General features: G+C 34.3%; 1 protein-coding gene across 1 annotated transcript in view; it reads left to right on the top strand.

Moving 5' to 3' along the window:
• Positions 1–2,828: 2,828 nt before the first annotated feature.
• Positions 2,829–25,360, top strand: part of LOC136030514 (peptidyl-prolyl cis-trans isomerase-like 3) — a 38,566-nt gene continuing 16,034 nt past the window's right edge. Inside the window, exons 1-3 of the mRNA XM_065709541.1 lie at positions 2,829–2,921; positions 13,851–13,925; positions 17,310–17,471. Coding sequence (XP_065565613.1) covers positions 2,841–2,921; positions 13,851–13,925; positions 17,310–17,471 — 318 coding nt within the window. The 5' untranslated portion in view covers positions 2,829–2,840. The remainder of the gene's footprint in view (positions 2,922–13,850; positions 13,926–17,309; positions 17,472–25,360) is intronic.

Here is a 25,360-nt window from a genome sequence, read left to right as displayed (position 1 = left end):
AAGAACAAAAGACCAATAAATAAATAAACTCAACACAACAAAAAAAACATTAATTAATATAAAAATTTCCGAATGCTTCAACTCCACACCCGGGAGCCTCTATCAATGGGAAAAAAAGAGAAAACAAAATAATTTAATTGATTAAAAAGCAATGTAACAAGAAAGAGAGAAAAAAGAACTAAAAAAATTAAACACAACAGAGAAAAAAAGAAAATTTTTAGAGAAAAAAACTAAACATAACAAAAAAGAAATGAATAAATAAAAAATTTCTGAATATTTCAACTCGACATCTGGGAGCCTTTATCAACAGGAAAAAAAATGAGAAAACAAAAATAACTTAAATCATTATAGACAATGTAACAAGAAAGAGAGAAAAACAAAAACAAACAGATAAAGAAAGAAAAGCAAAACAAAAGACGAACAAATAAATAAAACTTGACACAACAAAAAACATTAATTAATAAAAATTATATAATAAAAATTTAATAATAAAAAATTTATGAACGGAAAAAAGAGATAAAACAAAAATGATTTCAATGATTCAAACATGATTTCAACTCTAAGCGTTTTCCAAGATTTCCTATTTCCCCCTCCAACTTTCCGCAATGTCAAAAGATCTGGTCAGGATTTGATGAATTCCTTCTAAATATCAAATTTCATCAGGATCCAGTCACCCATTCTAAAGATGAATATACCTCAGTTTTCTAATTTTTCCAAATTAACACCTAACACAATACCCAAATTAACTGAGACAAGATATCCTTCAAAACATCAAATTTCATAAAGATCTGATCAATCGTTTGTAAGTTAAAAATACTTCATTTTTCCAATTTTTTCCGAATTAACGGGCCCCCACTCCCCCCAGATGGTCAAATCGGGAAAACGACTATTTCTAATTTAATCTAATCTGGTCCCTGATACGCCTGCCAAACTTCACCGTCCTAGCTTACCTGGAAGTGCCAAAAATAGCAAAACCAGGACGAACAGACAGACCGACAGAACTTGTGATTGCTATATGTCACTTGGTTAACACCACTGTAAAAAGAGGGAAAAAGAAGAAAAGACAAACAAATAAATAAAACTCGCTGTGTTTTGTTATTAGTACATTTCATTCACTGCTTGATTAATTAAATACGTTCTTGTCTCTTAAATTTTAAATGGAAAAGCAGTGTGATGTAAGAAATTCTGGGAGAACCCAACATTTTGTGTTATGTGGTGGAAACTCAAGGTATTCACATGTAGATATTTTTTGCATGTATATGAAGGCTGAAAAATGCTAATCATTGTTGGTAGCTAGCCAGTTGTTCCCTTTGTGGTTAATTTGAAACATGAAGTGGTGGGTGTGTCCTGGATAACCAAAGGAGACCAGTTCCAAAAAGTGACAAAAATCAACGACAGGAACAACTTGGTCAACTGAGAGATAATTATGTCAAAAGTTTATCACCAAAATTTATTGGACAAGAAAAAGATATAAACTGCAAATTTATTCACCAAAATTCTTTGAAAATAAGGAAGTGTGGGGTGACTCTAGATTTTATTTTTAACCATAATATTTCTCGGATCTTTACACTATGATCAATTGCAGCTTTTCTTACCCAGACCAAAGAGACATAAAATAAACATAGAAAGTCAATATTTATTTTCTGATTAGCTGGTTATTAGAATCGATTTTGTCGTTTCTGGCACCAAATAGTCACATTAGAATCACCATAAAGAAGTGTGGCAAACCAAACAAAATTTATCAGCACAATCCCACCAATAGGTGTATGCACATGGGTGGGAGGGGTTGGTACAAACGTACCGCCATAGATTTTTTCAGGGAGTGCATACTAATTCCAGGAGCTTTGCCCCTCATATGCGTAATAATTTCTGTTCATTTTAAGTTTCAATGCTGCTCTTTACGTCCAGTTGAAAAAAACTTTTTCATATTTATTTCTTCATTGTTTTTTTTAAATAATGCTAGAAAATCCTGCGCTCCCTTCATAGGAATTTTCTTCCCCAATGTCAAATTCCTCAATGGAAAGTTCCCCAACATATCCCCCTCTTCTCAACTCCTCCCCCAACCAAAAAATCCCCCTGAAAACGTCTGTACACTTCCCAATAACCATTACTATATGTAATCACTGGTCAAAGTTTGTAACTTGTAGCCCCTCCCACGGGGACTGTGGGGGAGTAAGTCGTCCCTGAAGACATAGTTATATGGTTTTTCGACTACGCTGAATAAAATGGCTGTCTCAGAATTTTGATCCGGTGACTTTGGTAAATTAATTAGCGTAGGAGGGGGCCTAGGTGCCCTCCAATATTTTTGGTCACTTAAAAAGGGCACTAGAACTGTTCGTTTCCGCTGGAATGAGCCTTTTTGCAACATTCTAGGACCACTGGGTCGATACGATCACACCTGGGAAAAAAAACACAAAAAAAAAACAAAAACAAACCAACAAAATAAACACGCATCCATGATCTGCCTTATGGCAAAAAATACAGAATTCCAGGTTTTGTAGATAGGAGCTTGAAACTTCTACAATAGGGTTCTCTCATACGCTGAATCTGATGGTGTGATGTTCGTTAAGATTCTATGACTTTTAGGGGGTGTTTTTCCTTATTTTCTAAAATAAGGCAAGTTTTCTCAGGCTGGTAACTTTTGATAGGTATAACTAAAGTTGATGAAACTTATATATTTAAAATCAGCATAAAATTGCGATTCTTTTGATGTAGCAATTGGTATCAAAGTTCCATTTTTTAGAGTATTGGTTACTATTGAGCCGGGTCGCTCCTTACTACATGTTCGTTACCACATACAGGTTTAAATTTTAAATCACAAACACGAGGAGATTATATTAATGGTGAGTTTCTTTGAATGGAGTATCTCTTATATCCTCTGTTTTGGAAATAGAGTGTACATGTATGAAAAGACTATTAAGGTAAACTTATTGGTTATGCTTCCTGGAAAGCAACTATAGCCTATACAGTTTTGAAAACTATTTCAAAACATTCTAGGCTACTTGTTTTTCAGAGTTTTAGTTTGGGTAAAATTCTAGTTTAGCTACTTTTTGCTAGGCTACCTTGGAAAAGGGTTAGGTTAGGGAAATAAAACTTTCAGTAATGTATCCAGGATCTAAAACTTACTCTTAGAAGGTACTACCAAGCTTCCATGTAAAACCACTGCTGGTTCCTAAGTCTTGGGAATTTGCCTACTTGACTGGTCAATATTGAAATTTAGAAAAAGCTACAGCAAATATTTAGTTTAGTTCCAAGTGCTCTAAAGTGCATATTACTGCATATAGCAAGATTCTGATGATCACATAGCCTATTGTTTCTTTGTCATTATTAGAGAAACCCATCCATTTTTTTAGCTTTCTAAAATTCCCCTCCAACAAGACCAAAAATGCATAAAGAAGGCTTGCTTACAGGTAACATTACCTATAGAGCAAAGCATATTATTCCATAAGCGCTGCAGGCAGCAGGGTATTCTCTGCCATACAGGCCTGCAGGCAGCAGGCCTGTATTCAATATTTATTGAACAAAGAGTCAAAAATTTATTGAACAAAAAAGCTCAAAAAAGAAAAAAAGGCAAAATTCTAGTTAAGTGACTTCTTGCTATCTCAGAAAGGGGTTAGGTTAGGAAAATGAAACTTTTAGGGATGGGTCTACAGGCTAAAGTATATCCCAGGATGGTATTGTAAAGTACCTACCTCCACCCCTTCTCCCTCTAGAGGGCCCTGAAATTTCCCTACATGACAGGTCTGTACCTATTGAAATTTTGACAAAACAACATTTTTTACCTTAATTTTCAGTTACCAGTTGCTTTTTTTCTGCCTTTAGCCTAGTTCTCAAAATGCAATTCCTGTTATTTGAGTAGAATTCTGTGCCATATCAATGTTTTTTTCCTTCTAAATTTAGGAAATGTATTTGCATATCTTTAGAACCTTATAAATTGGGATTGAGCAAATTTCTCTTTTAACTTTTAAAACACACATATATTTAAAGGTCATCAAAGGTCAGGTCCCTCAAGAGGGGGAATGAGTAGAGGTAGGTACTTCAAAATACCTTCCCAGGACATTCTTTAGCCTGTAGACCCATCCCTGAAAGTTTCATTTTTCCTATCCTAACCCCTCTTCAAAATAGAAAGAAGTAACTTCACTAGAATCTTACTGAAAAAAAAAACCTCAAACAATGTTTATTGGTAAAATTATAGCAGTTCATATAATTGACTTACCAATAAAGTAAACATACCACTTGATGCCTTTTTTATGCTCTTTATGAATATAATAATTGCTTCTACTGAAAATTCAAATTTAAGCACCTTTAGCAAATTTAAGCACCTTTAGCACCTCCATGGGGCAGACCAAAAATGTGTAAAGTGGGCAGGGTTTTGAAGCTGAGGGAAAAGTTGGGGTTGTATAATATGAATGAAGATATATTTTAAATACTAAGTCCAATGATCACTTTTCTGTATAGTAGAAAGTCAAAAGATAATTAAAAAACTCGCACTTCTATTAATGCTAATATCCAAGATGGTCCACTTTCACTTTTGAGTTTAAATTAACCAGCTCTTTCTGAACAATTACAATATTAGCTATTGTGACATTGTCCTGTGATGAAGTTTGAACTGGCAAATCAAAATAATTAGTTAAATATTATGTTTATGTTCTATTGATTTTTTAGGCAGGCAGTGCAACATCTGATTTTACTTACAGGTAACATTACCTATAGAGTGAAGTGTATTAGTCCATGAGCCCTGCAGGCAGTGGGGCAAGGTCTTTATTCTATATTTATTTAATACTTATTTGGGTTAGAGCCTCAAAGAAGAAAATGGAGAAAAAGAGGCTTTTTAGTGGTTTCTGGCTTTGAAAAAAAGCTGTTTGGTGTTGTTCCAGGGCTAAAGTACATCATAAATATCAACTAACAATTCAACCAAACAGAATACAAACCTTGCCCCACTGCCTGCAGGGCTCATGAACTAATATGCTTTGCTCTATAGGTAATGTTCCCTGCAAGCGAAATTGGACATTTGTTTTGTTCAAAAGTGAAAGGGAACCATCTTGGAAGTTAACATCAGTGAGTGAGTTTTTAATTATCTTTCAACTTCCTACTATACAGAAATTACCAGTGATGACTGTGATTAGCCTTTAAAATGTAGTTTCATTTGTATTGTACAACCCCAACTTTTCCCTCAGCTTCAAACCCTGCCCACTTTACACATTTTTGGTCTGCCCCATGGAGGAGGAGGGTCAACCAGAAATGGTTACAGTCCTAGAAGTAGTATTTCTGAGTGCAATAGTATGGAAACTAAGCTGCTTTGCAGCATGATTTCCAGTTCAAACAGCTTGTGATGAAACTAAACAATTACCTTTTCAGTTATCAGTTTCTTTTTTGGGTTACCTACACATGACAAGACTGATTTTTTTTTATATATCTGAGCAATAGAATATTATCAATTACTACTAGCCTATTTAGAACACAGTATAATGTCAAACAGAAGACAATATCATGCATTCTCCAGTATTTAGAATGATAAAAAGTCATACAGATGAGTTTCTATACCTCACACTATTATAGAGAAACATTATAGACTATTATAGAGCATTCCTTAGTGAGACAATATAATATCTTCTGTATGACATTTTAGTGCACTATATTTACATAAAGTGATAGCCCCAAAAGTCATATGTAAGATTTTATTCATATGGCTTTACAATAGAATGGTGCACTGAAAAGTCATCTGTATCACTTTTGTTGCTTTTTTAATATGTAAATTAGGTAGTATAATGTCTTCTGTATTGCATTTTAGTGCATCATATATGTCAAAGGAGCAAACTAAAAAAGTCATTTGGAAGACTTTATTCATACTGCTCTATAGTGGATTCATAGCCTATTTTAAAAAGTTATCCCTATGACTTTATTTTGGCTGCTTAATTATAGTATGATAGGTAAAAAGTCACATGTAAGATTTTATTCATGCTGCTCTGCAATAGAATGATGGTATAGGCCATATATTACAAAGTCATTTTTATGACTTTTTGTTATTCTTTTAATGTATGAGTAGGGTAATATAATGCCGTGATAACAATTAATGCATCATTTAGGTTAAGGGAAAAAACCAGAAAAGTCATCTGCAAGAATTTATTCATGCTGCTCTACAATCAAATGATAGACTATATTAAAAGTCATGTGTTTGAATTTTTTTTTTTTTTTATGTAAGATTAGAGTAGTATAGTGTATTCTGTATGACATTTTAGTACATTATTTAGGTTTAAGGAAAAAACCAGAAAAGTCATCTGTAAGACTTTATTCATATGCCTACTGCTCTATGCTAGAATCATAGCCTATATTAAAAAGTCATCTATATGGCTTTATTCAGGCTATTCTATTATAATACAAGGTAAAAAGTCAGCTGTATGACTTTATTTAGGACGCTATTCTAATGTATCATCTCTTGCTCTTTGAATTGAAGCCACACCACAAATCTTTAATGCATCTGGTACCTTTTTTGAAGTAGATAATCCAAACTTTCTTTAGTTTAGAAACAAAATAAAGTGAAGAACCATTTAGCCTATTTTTGAGAGTAAATGTTCCTTTGACTGCTGGATTTACCCACCATGAAACTTCAGTGTTTTTGAAAACTATTGTGCTTATGAAGTTCATTTCTGGAAGCTCCATTACAGTGATTCACATCAGGGGGTCATTCCTGGCCTCAGCTGGATTTTCAAAAATATATAAGTAATGATTATCTTTTCTCTAGGAATAGAAATATATAATTACACACATACAAGGTACAAAAAGTCATTTGTATGACTTTATTCATGTTTGTTCTATAAAATTTTGTCTGCATAACTTTATTCATGTTTTCTCTGTAACAGTGTGAGGTATAGAAAGTCATCTGAATGACTTTATATGTGGTTACTCTATAATACCATGAGGTATAAAAAGTCATCTGTATCACCTTTTATCATTCTAAATAATTGGAGAAAGCATGCTACTGTCTTCTGTTTGACTTTATAGTGCATTCTAAATAGTAGTAATTGACAATATTGTATTGTTCAGATATAAATAAAAAAAAATCTATTACCAAAAAAGTCAAATGTGCAACTCAATTCATTTTACTTTATAATAGAATGATATATTAAAAAGTCATCTGTATGACTATATTCAGGCTACTCTATTGTAATAAAAGATGAAAATTCATCTGTACAACTTTATTTAGGTTGCATACATAAAATAATGTGGGTATAGGCTATAAAAAGCCATCTATAATTTTTTGTTGTTTTCTCTATGTATCAGTGGGGCAATGTAATTTCTTCTGTATGACATTTTAGTGGATCACATAAATTAAAGGAGAAAACCAAAAAGTCATCTATAAGACTATACAGAAGACTTTTTAAGGAACATAATATGTTTATACATATTAATATTATATTCCTTATATTATTTATATTCCTTATTTATATATTATTGTATTATTTTATATATTATTATTATATATTTATATATTATTTATATTATTTATATCCCTTAGAACATATGTTTCTAAGGAAAGATAGTATTGTCTTTTGTTTGACTTTATAGTGTTTCTATATAAGAGCAAATTACAATATTTGTTGCTTACTATATAAAGGACCAATGACTTTAATAGTCACATGTTGCTTACCTTTTTTTCTAAATTTAGGAAATGTATTTGCAGATCTTTGAAACCTCATAAATTGGGATTAAGCAAAGTTCTTTTGTACTTGAAAACAGTTTTTTTGTACTTCATTTAAGAAGAAGATCTGTTTTGCAATGTTTCACTTTCATTTAACACAAAGATTTTTAAGGGTCACCGCCTTCTAGAGGGAGAAGGAGTGAATGTAGATATTTCAAAATACCTTCCTGGGACATAGTCTACTTCAGTTTGTGGAACCATCCCTGGAAGTTTTATTCTCCTAACCTATCCCCTTTCCAACATAACATAAAGTAGCTATATAATTAAATAATTTATAAGACAACACTGGCTAATCATGATAAAACATAAAATTGCAAAAAAAGAGAATATATGGACAATAAAAGCCAGTGAAAAAATTAAAAAGATATGCAAATTTTTCAGTTGATACCTTTGCTTGACCATCTAGAATTTTACCCCATACTACTACTACTTAGGGCCCAACCAATACTGATTTTTTAGGCCTGATAACAATACTGATAGATTGGTACCATGTCGATATCTTTGCTTGACCATCTAGAATTTTCCCCCCATATACTATTACTACTACTTCTACTTAGGGCCCAACCAATACCAATTTGTTAAGCCTGATAATAATACTGATAGATTGGTACCATGTCAATACAATGCCAATGTAATTTGCTAATAAATTCCTCTCCAGAAAAAACATATCTAAAGTTTAAACTCACCCCTCCCCATTTCTCTACCCGTATTCATACTCACATGTTTCTCCTTGGTCTATTACACACCAAAGAATAGTCTCAATACACTGGAATCAAAAAATTAGGCTATTTACAAGAATTGTTTGGTTTTCTTTTTTCTTAAAAATTCTTAAAAAACTTTCTTCTTTCTTAAAAACAGTCAAACTTTAGCATAAAGAGCTGCATATTGAAAAGAGGGTAATCCTTCATATACAGAATAATTTCTGTTTGTTTTGAGTTTTGAAGTTGCTCTTTGCTTTCAGTAAAAAATATGTTTCTTTATATATTTAAATTCTGTTCGTTTTTCAAATATTGTAGTTAAATCTGGCTCATCCTCCATGAAATTTACCACTTCCCCCACATGGGACACCCCTCCATGAAAATTTTATCCAATGTAAAGTACATCCCCCATCAATTTCCCTTCAAAGAGTTCCTTCCTTGCTGAAAATATCCCCTCCTCTTAAAGTTTCTTGCTTACAACTCATCCTGAAAAATTATCCTTACATACTTTCATTTAAAAAATACCGTAATCTCTAGTTGGTTTCTTGATCACTCTTAAAATCCCTCTTTCCATTGAATTTTTTTCTCAGAAGTTAAAACATGCAGATAAATAGCTGCTGGATATTTTCTTCAGAATGTCTCCACATGCAAAATTTAGTTTGTAAAGAGAATGTAAGACAATTAAAAAGAGTTTTGTATAGGAATTCTGTCAAATCTCCCCAGTGTAAAATTTTCCCTGGAAATTTTACCCCTCCCCCCTGGAAATTTCTGTCCCCAAGAAATATTATTCCAATGGAAATCCAATCCAAACATAAATACCCCCCCTGCAAATGGCTATATACTTTCCAACAACAAATACTATGTGTAAACAATGGGCAAATTTCATAACTTACAGGCCTCTCTCCAATGACTCTGTGGGTTCATTTTATCCCAAAAACGAAGTTATTTGATCTTTCAACTTTACTGATCATGAAATGAATATCTAATAATGTTGATCAGATACCTTTACGAAATAAATCGGACTGTAAAGAGCCTTATATGTTATTGTTTTATTTTCTGCTCCTAATTGTGTTTTGTTGCCTTTTTTTCTGTTTTCAGTAAAGTGCTAGTTTTTTAGAATTCTACTTGGGTAGAATTTTTAAACTTTAGTTACAATGGGCCATACTTTAGTCTTTACTAGGTTACCGCTATTGCTGCAATGAAAACGATCTGAATTTGGCTTTTAAACTAGGAATTACACTGAAAAATTCCAAATGATAAGCCAATCACTGATCTGCTTTATATGGATTAAATAAAAAAAGCAAGTTTTTTCCACTGAAAGTAAGGAGTGACATTAAAACTTACAACGAACATAAATTATTCTGTATATGAAAGGGGTTGTGCCCTCCTCGACGCCTTGCTCTTTGCGCAAAAGTTTGACTCTTTCTCACAAATCTACTTTTTAAAACAATAAAACACTTTAGCATAAAGAGCGAGACGTCGAGGAGGGGACAACCCCTTTTAAATACGAAATAATTTCTGTTCGTTTTTAAGTTTTAATGTCGCTCCTTACTTTCAGTTGAAAAACTTTTTTTTATATTTAATTTCTGAACGTTTTTTAATTAATGCATGTGTTGATCTTGGCTCACCGCATATGAATAATTAAAACGAAATTTTTGTATTAATTTTTTTTGGCTAAATGGCTTTCTCATAGTTTTGATCGGACAATTTTCATAAGAGAAAGGGGTGGGTGAGGAGGCCTAATTGCCCTTCAATTTTTGGTTACTCAAAAAGGCAGCTAGAACTTTTATTTTTTTACAAATGTTTTTATTAGTAATAAATATACATAACTTACGTAGCAAACTTTTGTATTTATATATTTTTATTACGTATATGAGGGGGGTTCGACACCTCGTCAATACTTGCTTTTGACACTAAAGCTTGAAATTTGTCCCATTCTTTAAGAACGACCTTTGAATCACAAAGACCGTAGAATAAATAGTTGAAATTACTAAAAATACTTTAACGTAAAGCGAGGTATTGACAAGGAGACAATTGAAAATACTAAAAACACTTTAGCGTAAAGAGCAAGGTATTGAAAAGGAGACAAGCCCCCTTATGTGCGTAATAATTTATGTTCGTTTTAAGTTTTAATGCTGCTCCATGCTTCCAGTTGAAAAAACTTTTTTATTTATTTTTTCATTTTTTGTTTAAATAATGCTAGAAAATCCTGTGCCCCCTTCATGCAAATTATCTTCCCCCACGGGAAGATCCTCCCACGTAAAAACAAGATAACAAAAAACAAATAAACACGCATCCGTGATCTGGCTCCTGGCAAAATATACAAAATTCCACATTTTTGTAGATAGGAGCTTGAAACTTTTAAAGTAGGGTTCTCTGATATGTTGAATCTGATGGCGTGATTTTCATTAAGATTCTATTACTTTTAGGGGGTATTTCCCCCTATTTTCTAAAATTTTTCTCAGGCTCGTAACTTTTTGATGGGTAAGACTAAACATGATGATACTTATATATTTAAAATCAACATTAACTACGATTCTTATGATGTAGCTATTGGCATTAAAATTCCGTTTTTAGAGTTTCGGTTACTATTGAGCCGGGTCGCTTCTTACTACAGTTCGTTACGACGAACTGTTTTATTATTAGTTCAAAAGGCTTTTTCCACAAAACAAGTTTTTCAAAGAAAAGTAAAGAGTAAAAAGTAATTAAGCCATAAATGAGCAGAAATGAAGTTGAATAATCTCCCAAGCATAAAGTTACCACAAATCACTATCAGTAAATGAAACTTGATGCTTTTTTTATGCTTTTTACGAATATGATAATCGCTTCTACTGTAAATTCATATTTAAGCACTTTTTGAGCTCTTAAAAATGACGAATTCTCAAAAAATTATGACTGTTCATATAACTGACTTACCAATAAAGTGAACATACCACACGATGCCTTTTTTTATGTTCTTTACGAATATAATAATTGCTTCTATCGCAAATTGAGATTTAAGCACTTTTTGAGCTCTTAAAAGTAACTAATTATCAAACAGTTCGTGGTAACGAACTGTAGTAAGGAGCGACCCAGCTCAATAGTAACCAAACCTCTAAAAAATTGAATTTTGATATCAATAGCTACATCAAAAGAATTGCATTTTAATGCTGATTTTAAATATATAAGTTTCATCAAGTTTAGTCTTACCCATCAAAAGTTACGAGCCTGAGAAAATTTGCCTTATTTAGGAAAATAGGGGGAAACACCCCCTAAAAGTCGTAGGATCTTAACGAAAATGACACCATCAGATTCAGCGTATCAGAGAACCCTACTGTAGCAGTTTCAAGCTCCTATCTACAAAAATGTGGAATTTTGTATTTTTTGCCAGAAGACAAATCATGGGTGCGTGTTTATTTGTTTTTTTTTTCTTTCTTTTCCCCAGGGGTCATCGTATTGACCAAGTGGTCCTAGAATGTCGCAAGAGGGCTCATTCTAACGGAAATGAAATGTTCTAGTGCCCTTTTTAAGTGACCAAAAAAATTGGAGGCCATCTAGGCCCCCTCCCATGCTCATTTTTTTCCCAAAGTCAACGGATCAAAATTTTGAGATAGCCATTTTGTTCAGCATAGTCGAAAACCATATTAAATATGTCTTTGGGGATGACTTACTCCCCACAATCCCTGGGGGAGGGGCTGCAAGTTACAAACTTTGACCAGTGTTTACATATAGTAATGGTTATTGGGAAGTTTACAGACGTTTTCAGGGGGATTTTATTTTGTTTGGGGGTGGGGCTGAGGAGAGGGGGCTGTGTTGGAGGATCTTTCCTTGGAGGAATCTGTCATGGGGGAAGAAAAATTCAATGACAAGGGCGCAGGATTCTCTAGCATTACCATTAGAAAACAATGAAAAATAAACATGGAAACGTTTTTTCAAATGAAAGGAAGAAGTAGCATTGAAACTTAAAACGAACAGAGATTATTACGCATATGAGGGGTTCTAAAAATACTTTAGCATAAAGAGCGAGGTATTTAGGAGGAGATAAATACCTTGCTCTTTATGCTAAAGTATTTTTAGTAATTTCAACTATTTATTTTACGGCATTTCTGATTCAGGGGTCATTCTTAAAGAATTGGGACAAAACTTAGGATTTAGTGTATAGAGCGAGGTATTAACGAGGGTACAAACCCCCTCGTATACCTAATAAAAATATAAGGTTATGAAAGTTTGTTACGTAAGTTAATTCTTAAGTTACGTATATTTTTTACTAATAAAAACGTTAAAGAATTGGGCGTTAAAGAATTTTTTCTTAAAGAATTGGGACAAAACTTAGGATTTAGTGTAAAGAACAAGGTATTAACGAGGGTACAAACCCCCTCGTATACATAATAAAAATATAAGGTTATGAAAGTTTGTTACGTAAGTTAATTCTTAAGTTACGTATATTTTTTACTAATAAAAACGTTCGTTAAAAATTAAAAGTTCTAGTTGCCTTTTTAAGTAACCGAGAAATTGGAGGGCAACTAAGCCTCCTTCTCCACCCCTTATTTCTCAATATCGTCTGATCAAAACTAAGAGAAAGCCATTTAGCCAAAAAAAGAATTAATATACAAATTTCATTTTAATAATTTATGTACGGAGAGCCAAAACCAAACATGCATTAATTCAAAAACGTTCAGAAATTAAATAAAAAAAAAACTAATTTTTTTAGCTGAAAGTAAGGAGCGACATTAAAACTTAAAACGAACAGAAATTAATCCGTATATGAAATGAGTTGTCCCCTCAGCAATCCCTCGCTCTTTACGCTAAAGTTTGACTCTTTGCCACAATTCTACTTTTTAAAACAATTAAAAGCTTTAGCGTAAAGAGCGAGGGATTGCGGAGGGGACAACTCATTTCATATTCGGATTAATTTCTGTTCGTTTTAAGTTTTAATGTCGCTCCTTACTTTCAGCCAAAAAAATTTTTTTTATTTTTTATTTAATCAATTAAAGCATGAGTTATCGCTCGTTTCCCACAAAATAATACACGTTTTCTCAGCGCCATCTTTTCGATCGTTTTCGGAAAAAATAATGCTACATTTTATCAATGCTAAACTTATTTATAATAAGGTTAGTCTTACAGTAGAAGCGATTACTATAATCTTAAAGAGCATAAAAAAGGCATGGAGTGGTATGCTCACTTTATTGGTAAGCCAGTTGTATGAACTGCTGTAAATTTACCTTATTTATTTGTGATGTATTTACTTGTGATAAATTACCTGTATCAAAGGTGTAAGAAAAAACTAAAAAATTAATATAAAGAAAAACTGAAGAGTGAACCCAGAGTTTGAAGTTGAAACTTCCACGTTGAAAATTTTCAATCAGAACTGAAATGTTTGATCATTATCATTAATTAAACAGAGTTTTAGCATTGGCCAAATTTCAGAACTAGAAAAATGTCATATAAGCTTTGATTAATCTTCTTCATTTCAGGCTGTTACTCTACACACAGACCTTGGTGATATTAAAATTGAACTTTTTTGTGAGGATTGTCCCAGGACATGCGAGGTAAGTCTTCACTGTTCCGAGTTGCTTTGACAACCAAGTCTTTTCTACTAAAACATCTCTGTACAATGGGTAATTTATGTAATTTAGTGCTATTGCCCTTGTGTTTGTGGGAGTTCTGTTGATCCCTAATGCATACTTATTAGACATTTCTACTGTTCTGAATAAAATAGCTGGGTCAAAATTATATCTAATACCAGAAGAAGATTTCTGGAGACAAAGTGGTGTGGGAAATGCCGTGGGATTAATTTTGTCCCTAGAAAACGTACAATAAGCTTTAATTTCTAATCAAATAAGCCCCTTACAAGTTTCCATGAACATGATTTCCATAACATATGAGAAACACAAGACCCTTTACCAAAATAATGCTAGAGTTTTGCTCAATTTGCTTGCACGGCTAGGATTTACTTATTTGAGATTAGTTGTCATCAATGATTCAGTCCAATCTCTTCTGAAGGCCTCTGTTCTTCTCAAACTGCAGTAGAGCCCTAGTAGTCCAAAGTAAAGTTATTTCGGTGATTTATTTTACTAGGAAGACTAAACATAAGCGATTTGTTTTTTTTTTTTTTGGGGGGGGGGGGAAGCTGAACACATTATAATGCTAGTTTTCAAGATGTGCCCTACCTGAAGGTCGATAAACACTTCAGATCCGAGTTTTCATTAGGGCTTTGACGTCAATGAATCATGTATGTTTACTCCAACTCTGAAAGTCATAGTATTTTCAACTTCTAGTCTCGCTGCTTAAGTCTTCAAAGAACCAACGCAAACTCCTTAAAATTTCTAAAGTATGGGTATAATTTTGATCCTATGATTTTAGGCGTTAAAGCTGGACTCCTGCTAACAGCGCTTTGAGACAATAACTATTTACCCAGAATGGTGTGTTGTCATTGCTATCAAGTAAAATTCCAAGTTATTTTGACAGATAAATGTTGAGTAAGAAATCTGGAGTGTTAGACACAAAATTTGGAGATCTTATACGATCTATTCTTTATTCTAACTCTAATTATATACCCCCCAATCTAAAACCTTAATTTTAAGTAACTCCAAATACTAACAGTAACTTAGAAGTAGCTTTTTAACTCTGAGTATACACCCTTGGCTCACATTTGGGCCTTCTTTGTAGGAAATGTTCGTCATAGAACAAGATATTTTTTTATGTTTAATTCGATGTTTCATTCTGATCACTAACAGTAACATACTAGTGGGTCTTTAACTCCGGGTGTACACTCCTGGCTCACTTGAAGGGACTTGTTCGTAGCCACATGTTAATTATAGAACAAGATTTTCCTTTTGATGTTTAACTCCGATCACTAACAGTAACTTAGTAGTGACTCTTCAACTGCGAGTGTACATCCCTGGCTTACGTGAAGGGACTTCTTTGCAGGAAATGTTCAGCATAGAACAAGATTTTACTTCCGATGTTTAACTCCAATCACTAACATCAACATAGTAGTGGTTCTGTAACTCCAAGTGTACAACCCTGGCTCACGTGAAGGGACTTCTTTGCAGGAAATCTTCATCATAGAACAATATTTTCCTTTTGATGTTTGATTCGATGTTTAACTCCAATCACTAACAGCAACATAGTAGTGGTTCTTCAACTCCGAGTGTACACCCCTGGCTCACGTGAAGGGACTCCTTTGCAGGAAATTTTCATCATAGAACAAGATTTTACTTTCGATGTTTAATTCGATGTTTAACTCCAATCACTAACAGTAGCTTAATAATCGCTCTTTAACTCCGAGTGTACATCCCTGGCTCACTTGAAAAGACTTCGGCTCTTTAACTCCGAGTGTACATCCCTGGCTCATATGAAGGGACTTCTTTGCAGGAAATCTTCATCATAGAACAAGATTTTACTTTTAATGATTAATTCGATGTTTAACTCCGATCACTAACAGTAACTTAGTAGTGGCTCTTTAAATGTGAGTGTGCATCCCTGGCTCACGTGAAGGGACTTCGGCTCTTTAACTGCGAGTGTACATCCCTGGCTCACGTGAAGGGACTTCGGCTCTTTAACTGCGATTGTACATCCCTGGCTCACGTGAAGGGACTTCTTTGCAGGAAATGTTCATCATAGAACAAGATTTTCCTTTTGATGTTTAATTTGATTTTTAACTCCAATCACTAACAGTAACTTAGTAGTGGCTCTTTAAATGTGAGTGTGCATCCCTGGCTCACGTGAAGGGACTTCGGCTCTTTAACTGCGAGTGTACATCCCTGGCTCACGTGAAGGGACTTCGGCTCTTTAACTGCGATTATACATCCCTGGCTCACGTGAAGGGACTTCTTTGCAGGAAATGTTCATCATAGAACAAGATTTTCCTTTTGATGTTTGATTCGATTTTTAACTCCAATCACTAACAGCAGCATAGTAGTGGTTCTTCAACTCCGAGTGTGCACCCCTAGCTCACGTGAAGGGACTTCGGCTCTTTAACTGCGAGTGTGCATCCCTGGCTCACGTGAAGGGACTTCTTTGCAGGAAATTTTCAGCATAGAACAAGATTTTCCTTTTGATGTTTAATTCGATGTTTAACTCCAATCACTAACAGCAACATAGTAGTGGTTCTTTAAGTCTGAGTGTACAACCCTGGCTCACGTGAAGGGACTTCTTTGCTGGAAATTTTCAGCATAGAACAAGATTTTCCTTTTGATGTTTAATTCGATGTTTAACTCCAATCACTAACAGCAACATAGTAGTGGTTCTTTAACTCTGAGTGTACAACCCTGGCTCACGTGAAGGGACTTCTTTGCTGGAAATTTTCAGCATAGAACAAGATTTTCCTTTTGATGTTTAATTCGATGTTTAACTCCAATCACTAACAGCAACATAGTAGTGGTTCTTTAAGTCTGAGTGTACAACCCTGGCTCACGTGAAGGGACTTCTTTGCTGGAAATTTTCAGCATAGAACAAGATTTTCCTTTTGATGTTTAATTCGATGTTTAACTCCAATCACTAACAGCAACATAGTAGTGGTTCTTTAACTCTGAGTGTACAACCCTGGCTCACGTGAAGGGACTTCTTTGCTGGAAATCTTCATTATAGAACAAGATTTTAGTTTTGATGTTTAACTTCAATCACTAGCAGCAACATAATAGTGGTTCTTTAACTCCAGGGGTGTACCTGACTGTACACCACTGGCTCACGTGAAGGGACTTCTTTATAGGAATTGCTCATAATAGAAAAAGATTTTCCTTTCGATGTTTAATTCGAGTTTATGTATCATTTATGACAGCTTTTTTAAAAGACAGTTTTATCTTCCTTTCTCCTCATGGCACATTCTCATTTTCATTATTTCTAACTCAGTTTGATCTTGCTTTTCAAATTTATTATTATTTTTTTTACTATCATTTTTTCTAGGTGAATTAATTCTTTCATACTTTCAGAATTTCCTTGCCTTATGTGGCAGCGATTATTATAACGGCTGCATATTTCACCGAAATATCAAAGGATTTATGGTGCAAACTGGTGATCCTACGGGGACAGGTAAAGGTGGCACTTCGATATGGGGGAGAAAATTTGAGGATGAACTCAAAGAAGAATTGAAGGTAATCCATTTTATTTTTTAACATGTTCTCAGCTCAAAGATTTTCTATTGCGTTTCGATCGCTTTTTCGTCAGTTTGTCGCATAGATTTGTGAAAAAAATTTCCACTACTTTTCATTGTTCAAGTATTTCGAAATTTTATTAGTATATGCACTCCCTATGACAGTGCAATAATACAACATCAAAGTTTCCTCTCTTGTATGCTCCTGTTAAAAATAAGACAATATAAACGGGTGATTGAGCACAGAAAAAACATATAACAAACACTAATATGCAAAACGTGATTGCGCAACATTAAGAACATTTGCCTGTGGCCCTGTTAACTTAAGTTTGGATCTTAGATGTGATAAGTTTTTGCTTTAAGCCCTTTCTTCATTAGGGCTTTTTCAGGCGAAGTCGGCTGAGTAAAAACACTTTTTTGTTCATCGAAAAATAAATGTTCTTGAAATAAAACCATTTCAAATGCGCCTGATTTGCCTTTTTTAAGCCTTAAAAAGTACCCAAGGAAAATGGGGTTGCCTGAAAAACTGAAAAAGCGTGGGCGACATTGCCTGAGAACACCATAATGAAAACAGAGCCCCAGAGAAGGCTAAACAGTTTTTTTTATCTCAGAGGAGACTAAAAAGTCGAAAATAATATAAATAAAAAGGTATCGTTTCCAAAGCGTACTAAAGGGTATCTTTTTTTTCTGGAGAATCTGTGAATAGTGGTGAAAACGAGGAGCGCTAAACGGACTGGACTTAACATTTACATCAATGTTATATCTACGTTAGGTAAAGCCCAAGTTTTGCGCCCCTCGGTTTCATTTATAGCTTCTTGAAAAACAATTCCTACTTCTTAGCCCATTTTGATGACGACGTGAATTTTTTCTATCCGTTTATTATTATGTAGCAGTTTTCAAGATTCTTAGCTTATTTTATGAATGAGGTTAGCCGATTGAGTATGCATTTAAGGCGGGTTCTTTGTCTTCTACTATGGGATCCTGACGGTTTAACTTTTATACTTAACAAAGATATAAGTAGATACATAGACACATCTATTTTCCACTCAATCTCCATGTGACATGTGTACAAATATCAAACAGTTCGTGGTAACGAACTGTAGTAAGGAGCAACACGGCTCAATAGTAACCGAAACTCTAAAAAATGGAATTTTGGTACCAATAGTTACATCAATTTTAGTGCTGATTTTAAATATATGTTTCATCAAGTTTAGTCTTATCCATCAAAAGTTACGAGCCAGAGAAAATTTGCCTTATTTTAGAAAATAGGGGAAACACCCCCTAAAACTCATACAATCTTAACGAAAATCACAGCATCAGATTCAGCGTATCAGAGAACACTATTGTAGAAATTTCAAGCTCCTATCTACAAAAATGTGGTATTTCGCATTTCCTGCCAGAAGACAGATCACGGTTGCGCGTTTATTTATTTTTTTTTTTTTGGGTGATCAAGCAGCTGTCCACTCCTCAAAACCTCGCTCTTTACGCCAAAGTTTGACTCTTTGTCATAACTCTACTTTTTAAAACCATAAAAAAACATTAGCGTAAAGAGCAAGATATTGAGGAGGGAACTTTCATGGAACGCTCCTTACTTTCAGTTAAAAAACTTGTTTTTTGTTTGTTTAATAAATAACAAACACTAAATAACTCTAATTGCCACAATTTTGGTAGTATCGCTTTATATCGCATATCAAAATAGGAACGTTGCTTTTCGAACTTAAACAGTATTTATTAGCATCTTACAAAAATCTATAACTGTTTGGAGAAACCAAAAGACTCCAACAGTCAGAAACCAAGAGACAGATTTTGGGACTATAATCCCAAACTCTTTGCTGCTTAATAAATTTCCAGGGAACCTTTAAGTCTGTAACACCTGTAAATTTATATATTTTTCTACCGATATTCCATGGGTACCCGAGCAAACTGACTGATCTGTCTTGATAGCTAAAACTCATATTCTTGAATTTCTTCGCGAATGGCCAAGAGTCTATGGGCAAATAGTTAAGGTGGGGGCAAAATATTCATTGCTATTTGTGCACATTTGATTTGAATAAAGGACTTTCACAATGACGAATTCTTTCATAGATGAACGGTATGTGTGTAACTTAACGACCGTATAACTAAACCCCAAGCAACTGAACCACCGTGGAACTTAACCCCCGTGTAAGTGAACCCACGTGCACCTAAACTCTGTGAAACTGAACCACCATGCTCGGTTGTTCAACATTCTGAACCACCGTACACAGTTTTTCAACATTGTACAAATATGAGGAAACATTATTTGGTAAACCACAAGTTAGAATCTTTACATGTTCAACCTCTTTTTCTTTCTCCAATGGGAACAAAGTCAGATAACACAATTGAATCTTTTAGTTTGCTCCGTTCATCAGTACTTCTCCAAGATTCTCTTTCTCATAAGTTTGACTCTTTCTCACAGCTCATTTTTTTTAAATAATAAAAAAGTTTAGCGTTAAGAGTGAGGTGTTGAAGAGGGGACAGCCCCTTTCATATACGGAATAATTTCTGTTCATTTAAGTTTTAATGTCGCTCTTTACTTTCCGTAGAGAAAACTTGTTTTTTTGTATTTAATTGTTGTTAAAGGTCATAGTTTATGTGAAAATTCCAAATATATAACTTTTATTCATTTTTGCTGAAGCTTCATGACACTTTTCGTTCTTGGGTTCTAGTTTTGCCTCAAAGATTACATTTCGTCCTTGAAGCTTTTTTGGCATTGAGTCCCAAAACATACACTTTCAGACTTGTGGGATATTCGTTAACTTTAAAAAAAAACAAAAAACTAGGGTTTTTTTATATCTTGGAAAGTAATCAATTTACATGAATGAAACTTTCAGGCATGAATTTAGGAGCAAAACTGTAAACTGAGAAGATATTTTCTAGCTACTGTGCCTGCTCTTTTGTTATTTCTATGGCTTAGAAGATTGCATACATGACAAATATGCAAATGTTTCTGGTCTGACAAAAAAGTTTTACATTACTTTTAAGTTTTTCTATTTCTTTTTTGTTAGTTTTAGTTCTGAACATGCAATTCCTGTTATTTCAGTTGAACTTTAAACCATACCAAAGGTTTTTTTTCTTATTTTAGAAATAGATATACAGACCCTTAAAATCTTATATAAAGTTTGACTTTTATAACACCAAGATAAAGGTCTTCAACGTTCAGTGCCCCCTGAAGGGGCACTTCCCCCTGTAGGGGGAAGGAATGGACGTAGGTGCTTCAAAATATCTTCCTTAGAAATCACTAAGATTCTGGATATATCCCTGATAGTACCAGGATAGATACTCGTAATTCACTTACTTTCCAAGATATAAAGAAAATCTAAACTATAGTTTCACCCCAAATGGATGTGCCACGAAGCTCTCCTTCAACTACTCAATGCGATGTATCTCCTTTTGTATGTAACCCGACTGTTCCGTATTTCTCGTGTTTGCCGCATAGGCTTTATAACGATTAAATGAAAAAAACAAGTTTTTCAACTGAAAGTAAGGAGCGACAATAAAACTTAAAACGAACAGAAATTACTCCGTTTATGAAAGGGGATGTTCCCTCCTCAACTTCCCCCTCTTTACGCTGAAGTTTGACTCTTTCTCTCAATTCTACTTTATAAAACAGTAAATAAATTTAGCGTAAAGAGCGGGACGTTGAGGAGGGAATAGCCCCTTTCATAAACGGAGTAATTTCTGTTCGTTTTAAGTTTTAATGTCGCTCCTTATTTTCAGTTGAAAAACTTTTTTTTTATTTAATTTCTGAACAAATTAATGCATGTTTTATTTTCGCTTTCTGCAAATGAATAATTAAAACGAAATTTGCATATTATTATTTTTTTTTGCTAAATGGCTTTCTCTTAGTTTTGATCAGATGATTTTGAGAAAAAGGGTGGTGGAGGAGGCCTAGTTGACCTCCAATTTTTCGGCTACTTAAAAAGGCAACTAGAATTTTTAATTTTTAATGAACATTTTTATTAGTAAAAAATATACGTAACTTAAGAATTAACTTACGTAACGAACTTCTATATTCGTTTATTTAAATTATGTATATGAGGGGGCTTGCTCCCTCGTTAATACCTCGCTCTTTACACTAAAGCTTGAATTTTGTCCCAATTCTTTAAGATTGACCCCTGAATCACAAAGGCTGTAGAATAAATAATTGATATTACTAAAAATACTTCAGCGTAAAGATCGAGATATTTAGGAAGAGATGAACCCCCCCCCATGTGCCTAATAATCTCTGTTCGTTTTAAGCTTTAATGCTGGTCCTTACTTTCAGTGGGAAAAACTTATTCATATTAATTTTTTTTTTAATAGTGCTAGATAATCCTGCACCCCCTTTATGAAATTTCTCTTCTCCCACGACAAATTCCTCCAAGGGAAGATTATCTTCCGTAGCCTCCTCCCCTCAACCCTCCCGCTCCTTAACCTGAAAAGGTCTGAACACTTCCAAATAACCATTACTGTTTGTAAACGCTGGTCAAAGTTTGTAACTTGCAGCCCCTCCCCCGGGGACTCTGGGGGAGTAAGTCAGCCCCAAAGACATAGTTCTTATGTTTTTCGACTATGCTGAACAAAATGGATATCTCAAAATTTTGCTCCGTTGACTTTGGAAAAAAAGACCGAGGGAGGGGGCCTAGGTGCCCTCCAATTTTTTTGGTCACTTAAAAAGGACGCTAAAACTTTTAATTTACGTTAAAATAAGTCCTCCCGCGACATTCTAGGACCACTTGGTTGATACGATCACCCCTGGAAAAACAAAACAAACCAACAAACAAACAAACAAATAAAAACGTCACCCGTGATTGGTCTTCTGGCAAAAAATACTAAGTTCCACATTTTAGTAGATAGGAACTTGAAACTGTTACAGTAAGGTTATCTAATACGCTGAATGCGATGGTGTGATTTTCGTTAAGATCCTATAACTGTTAAGGGGTGTTTCCCCCTATTTTCCAAAACAAGGCAAATTTTCTCAGGCTCGTAACCTTTGATGAGTAAGATTAAATTTAATGAAACTTATATATTTAGAATCAGCATAAAAATCTGATTCTTTTGATGCATCTATTAGTATCAAATCTTAGAGTTTTGTTTACTATGGAGCCGGGTCGCTCCTTACTATAGTTCGTTACCACGAACTATTTGATAGAACAAATTAAGATAGCTCGTAGGAGGGAGGGAGGTGGATAACCATGTATGAATATCTATATATAAAAAAATATACTGTTTGTTTGTCTATTTGTCTGTCTTTTTGTACGTCTGTACTAAAAAAGACTAAAAAAAATAAAAAATAAATAAAAAAATTAAAAAAAAGGAAAAACTAAAAAGGGGGGACTAGCTGAATCTCTACGAGTTTTGGCGCATAGCGCCACAGCAACGCGTGGCAGGGGTTAGCTAGTATTATATATATCCTTTATATTATACATATTCTATAAATGACATGTACACAGTATGAATATACTACATATATTCTGTATAGTACACATATTCTATATATGACATGTACACAAAATGAATATATTGGCTATGTATTAATTTGGCATTCTTTTATTCCACTGTTTTACTCTCCATGATTGATTTCCTTTCTGCCGCTGTGATTGTGGCCGTGGCATTTAACTTTAATCTGTCTTGTTAAGCAATATGGAAAATTAACAGGATAAAAAGAGATATTTCTTTCCAAGAGAAAACAACCATGGACATCTAGCGTTACCGAGAAGAATTGTAAATTTAGTAATAAAAATCTGTATAAAAGCCATATTTTATTTTTTTTTCTTTGTTCTAACACTAATTTAAAACAAAGTAATCTCCTCTACCTTCGAATTTGGAAGTACATTGTGTGGGCGAAGAGTGTCGGAAAACACCAGAACATCCGTGTTTGAGGAAAGCACCAAAATTGGCTGAGATGTACTTTCGAGTATGCTCTTTAATATGGCTCGATTACGGAAGTGAAATTTTTTCCTCGGAACACCGTTAGGTGGCTTGAAATCAAAAATGGTGGACGAATATACGAGCTTGTCAAAATAAGAAGACATGGTCGTTCAAACAGTCTAGTAAGGGGTAATTGATGGCAGAGCTTTTAAATATGAGCATAAAAATCGTAGTGCCGCTAGGTGCCTCAAATCCAAAATGGCGGATGGAAATACGAGTTTGTCAAAATGAGAAGACATCGTCGTTCAAATAGGCTATTATGGTTTAATCAATGGCATAGGTTCCGAATATGAACGCAAAAAAACTAAGTTGTACCGTAGTTTCGCTAGGTGCCTCAAATTAAAAATGGCGGACGAAACTACGGGTTTGTTAAAATGAGAAGACATGACCGCTGGACATAGACGGAATTGCTAGACTTCATACGAACGATGGACAAAGGCGTGATTGTGATTGCGACCTCAATCTTTTATTGCATTGGATTATCCCAGCTGTTTATTTCGTTTGGTGTCGGTAGTAATCCGAAGTACGTTTCCATTCACGAAATAGTTCTGTCCCTCGAGCCAACAAAATGACAAGAACTTTCGTTGACAGAAAAGTCTGTCGCGAAACAGTGCGTTGTGGTTGCAAAAAAGGCTGTGAAAGAAGGTGCTGCTGCAGGAAATTTGACCTTAACTGTAGCCCACTATGCTGGTACCATTCAAAGTGCTTTAATTGTTTAACATGTGGTTATTCTATTTTACCAGAAGATTCGACTAACAGCTTTGTTTTCCTGATAAAACTATAATTCTTAAATGCTTTAATCCGTCCGTTTAGCTTCTGTTAGCTCCTTTACAGTAAATAAAAAGATGGAGATAATAAATTTTTATCTGATTTTGGTTTAGCAGATGTAAACAAACGCCATAAATTGGACGCGTCTTGGTCTCATACTTAGGCAATTTTTACTGTACAAACTTCACTACTATTAGGCGTATGTCAGAATAACAGAACGGTATTTAAAACTGCTGCATTAATTACTCTACTCCAATCTGCTAGATCGGGATCACTAGCCTCGTGCGATTCGGAGAACTGACATTTTCCTCCGCCATCTTCGCTTTTTGACCCTAAGCGGATCAACGGGTTAACTAATTTTAAACTCCTAGTGGATCAACGTTATAACTAACGTATATTAATGTGTGTATGCGTGCGTTTCCAGAATCTGAAGTATGGATTGCTCCTATTTCGCCCGTTTGAAGTAATTACTTCTTGTTTTAACAAAACTTTGTGTTTTTCGACTACCATCTTGAATGTGAAGTGCCTAGCAACACCACGTTACAACTTAGGCTAGTTTTACGTTCATATTCGGAGCTTCAGCCATCGATTACCCCATACTGACATATTTAAGCTGTGACATCTTTTTATTTTGACTAACTCTTATTTTCGACCGTCATCTTATATTTAAGGCACCTAGTGGCACTACGATACAACCTTGGTTCTTTTTAAGCTCATATTTGGAATCTGAGCCATCGATTACCACATACTAGCCTATTTGAACGGCTATTTCTTTTAATTTTGACAGACTCGTATTTTCGTCCGCTATCTTCGATTTGAAGCCACCTAGCGGTGTTCCGAGAAAAAATTTTGCTTGCGTAATCATGCCATATTAAAGAGCATGCTCGAAAGTATATCTCAGCCAATTTCGGTGCTTTCCTCAAACACGGAAGTGTTTTGGTGCTTTTTGCCTGTACTACATGGGCATTTTCAGAATATTTCACGTTAGATCCATGGGTAATCAGTTCTTTCATTATAATAAAAACAAAATTAGTTTGTTTTGAGTTTTTATGATTCTAGTAGTTTTTTATTCTTGGTTCACCTAGATTAAAGCCTTAAAGATCACCTTTTTTATTTATGATCTGTAGGTTGGAATCATAACGCATTAAAATATTTGGGTAAAATTAATTACTGTCCCACTATTAGTGAATA

The sequence above is a fragment of the Artemia franciscana genome, chromosome 8, assembly GCF_032884065.1.
Source record: "Artemia franciscana chromosome 8, ASM3288406v1, whole genome shotgun sequence".
In the NCBI taxonomy this organism is placed as follows: Eukaryota; Metazoa; Arthropoda; class Branchiopoda; order Anostraca; family Artemiidae; genus Artemia; species Artemia franciscana.
This window is presented reverse-complemented; position numbering and strand designations above follow the sequence as displayed.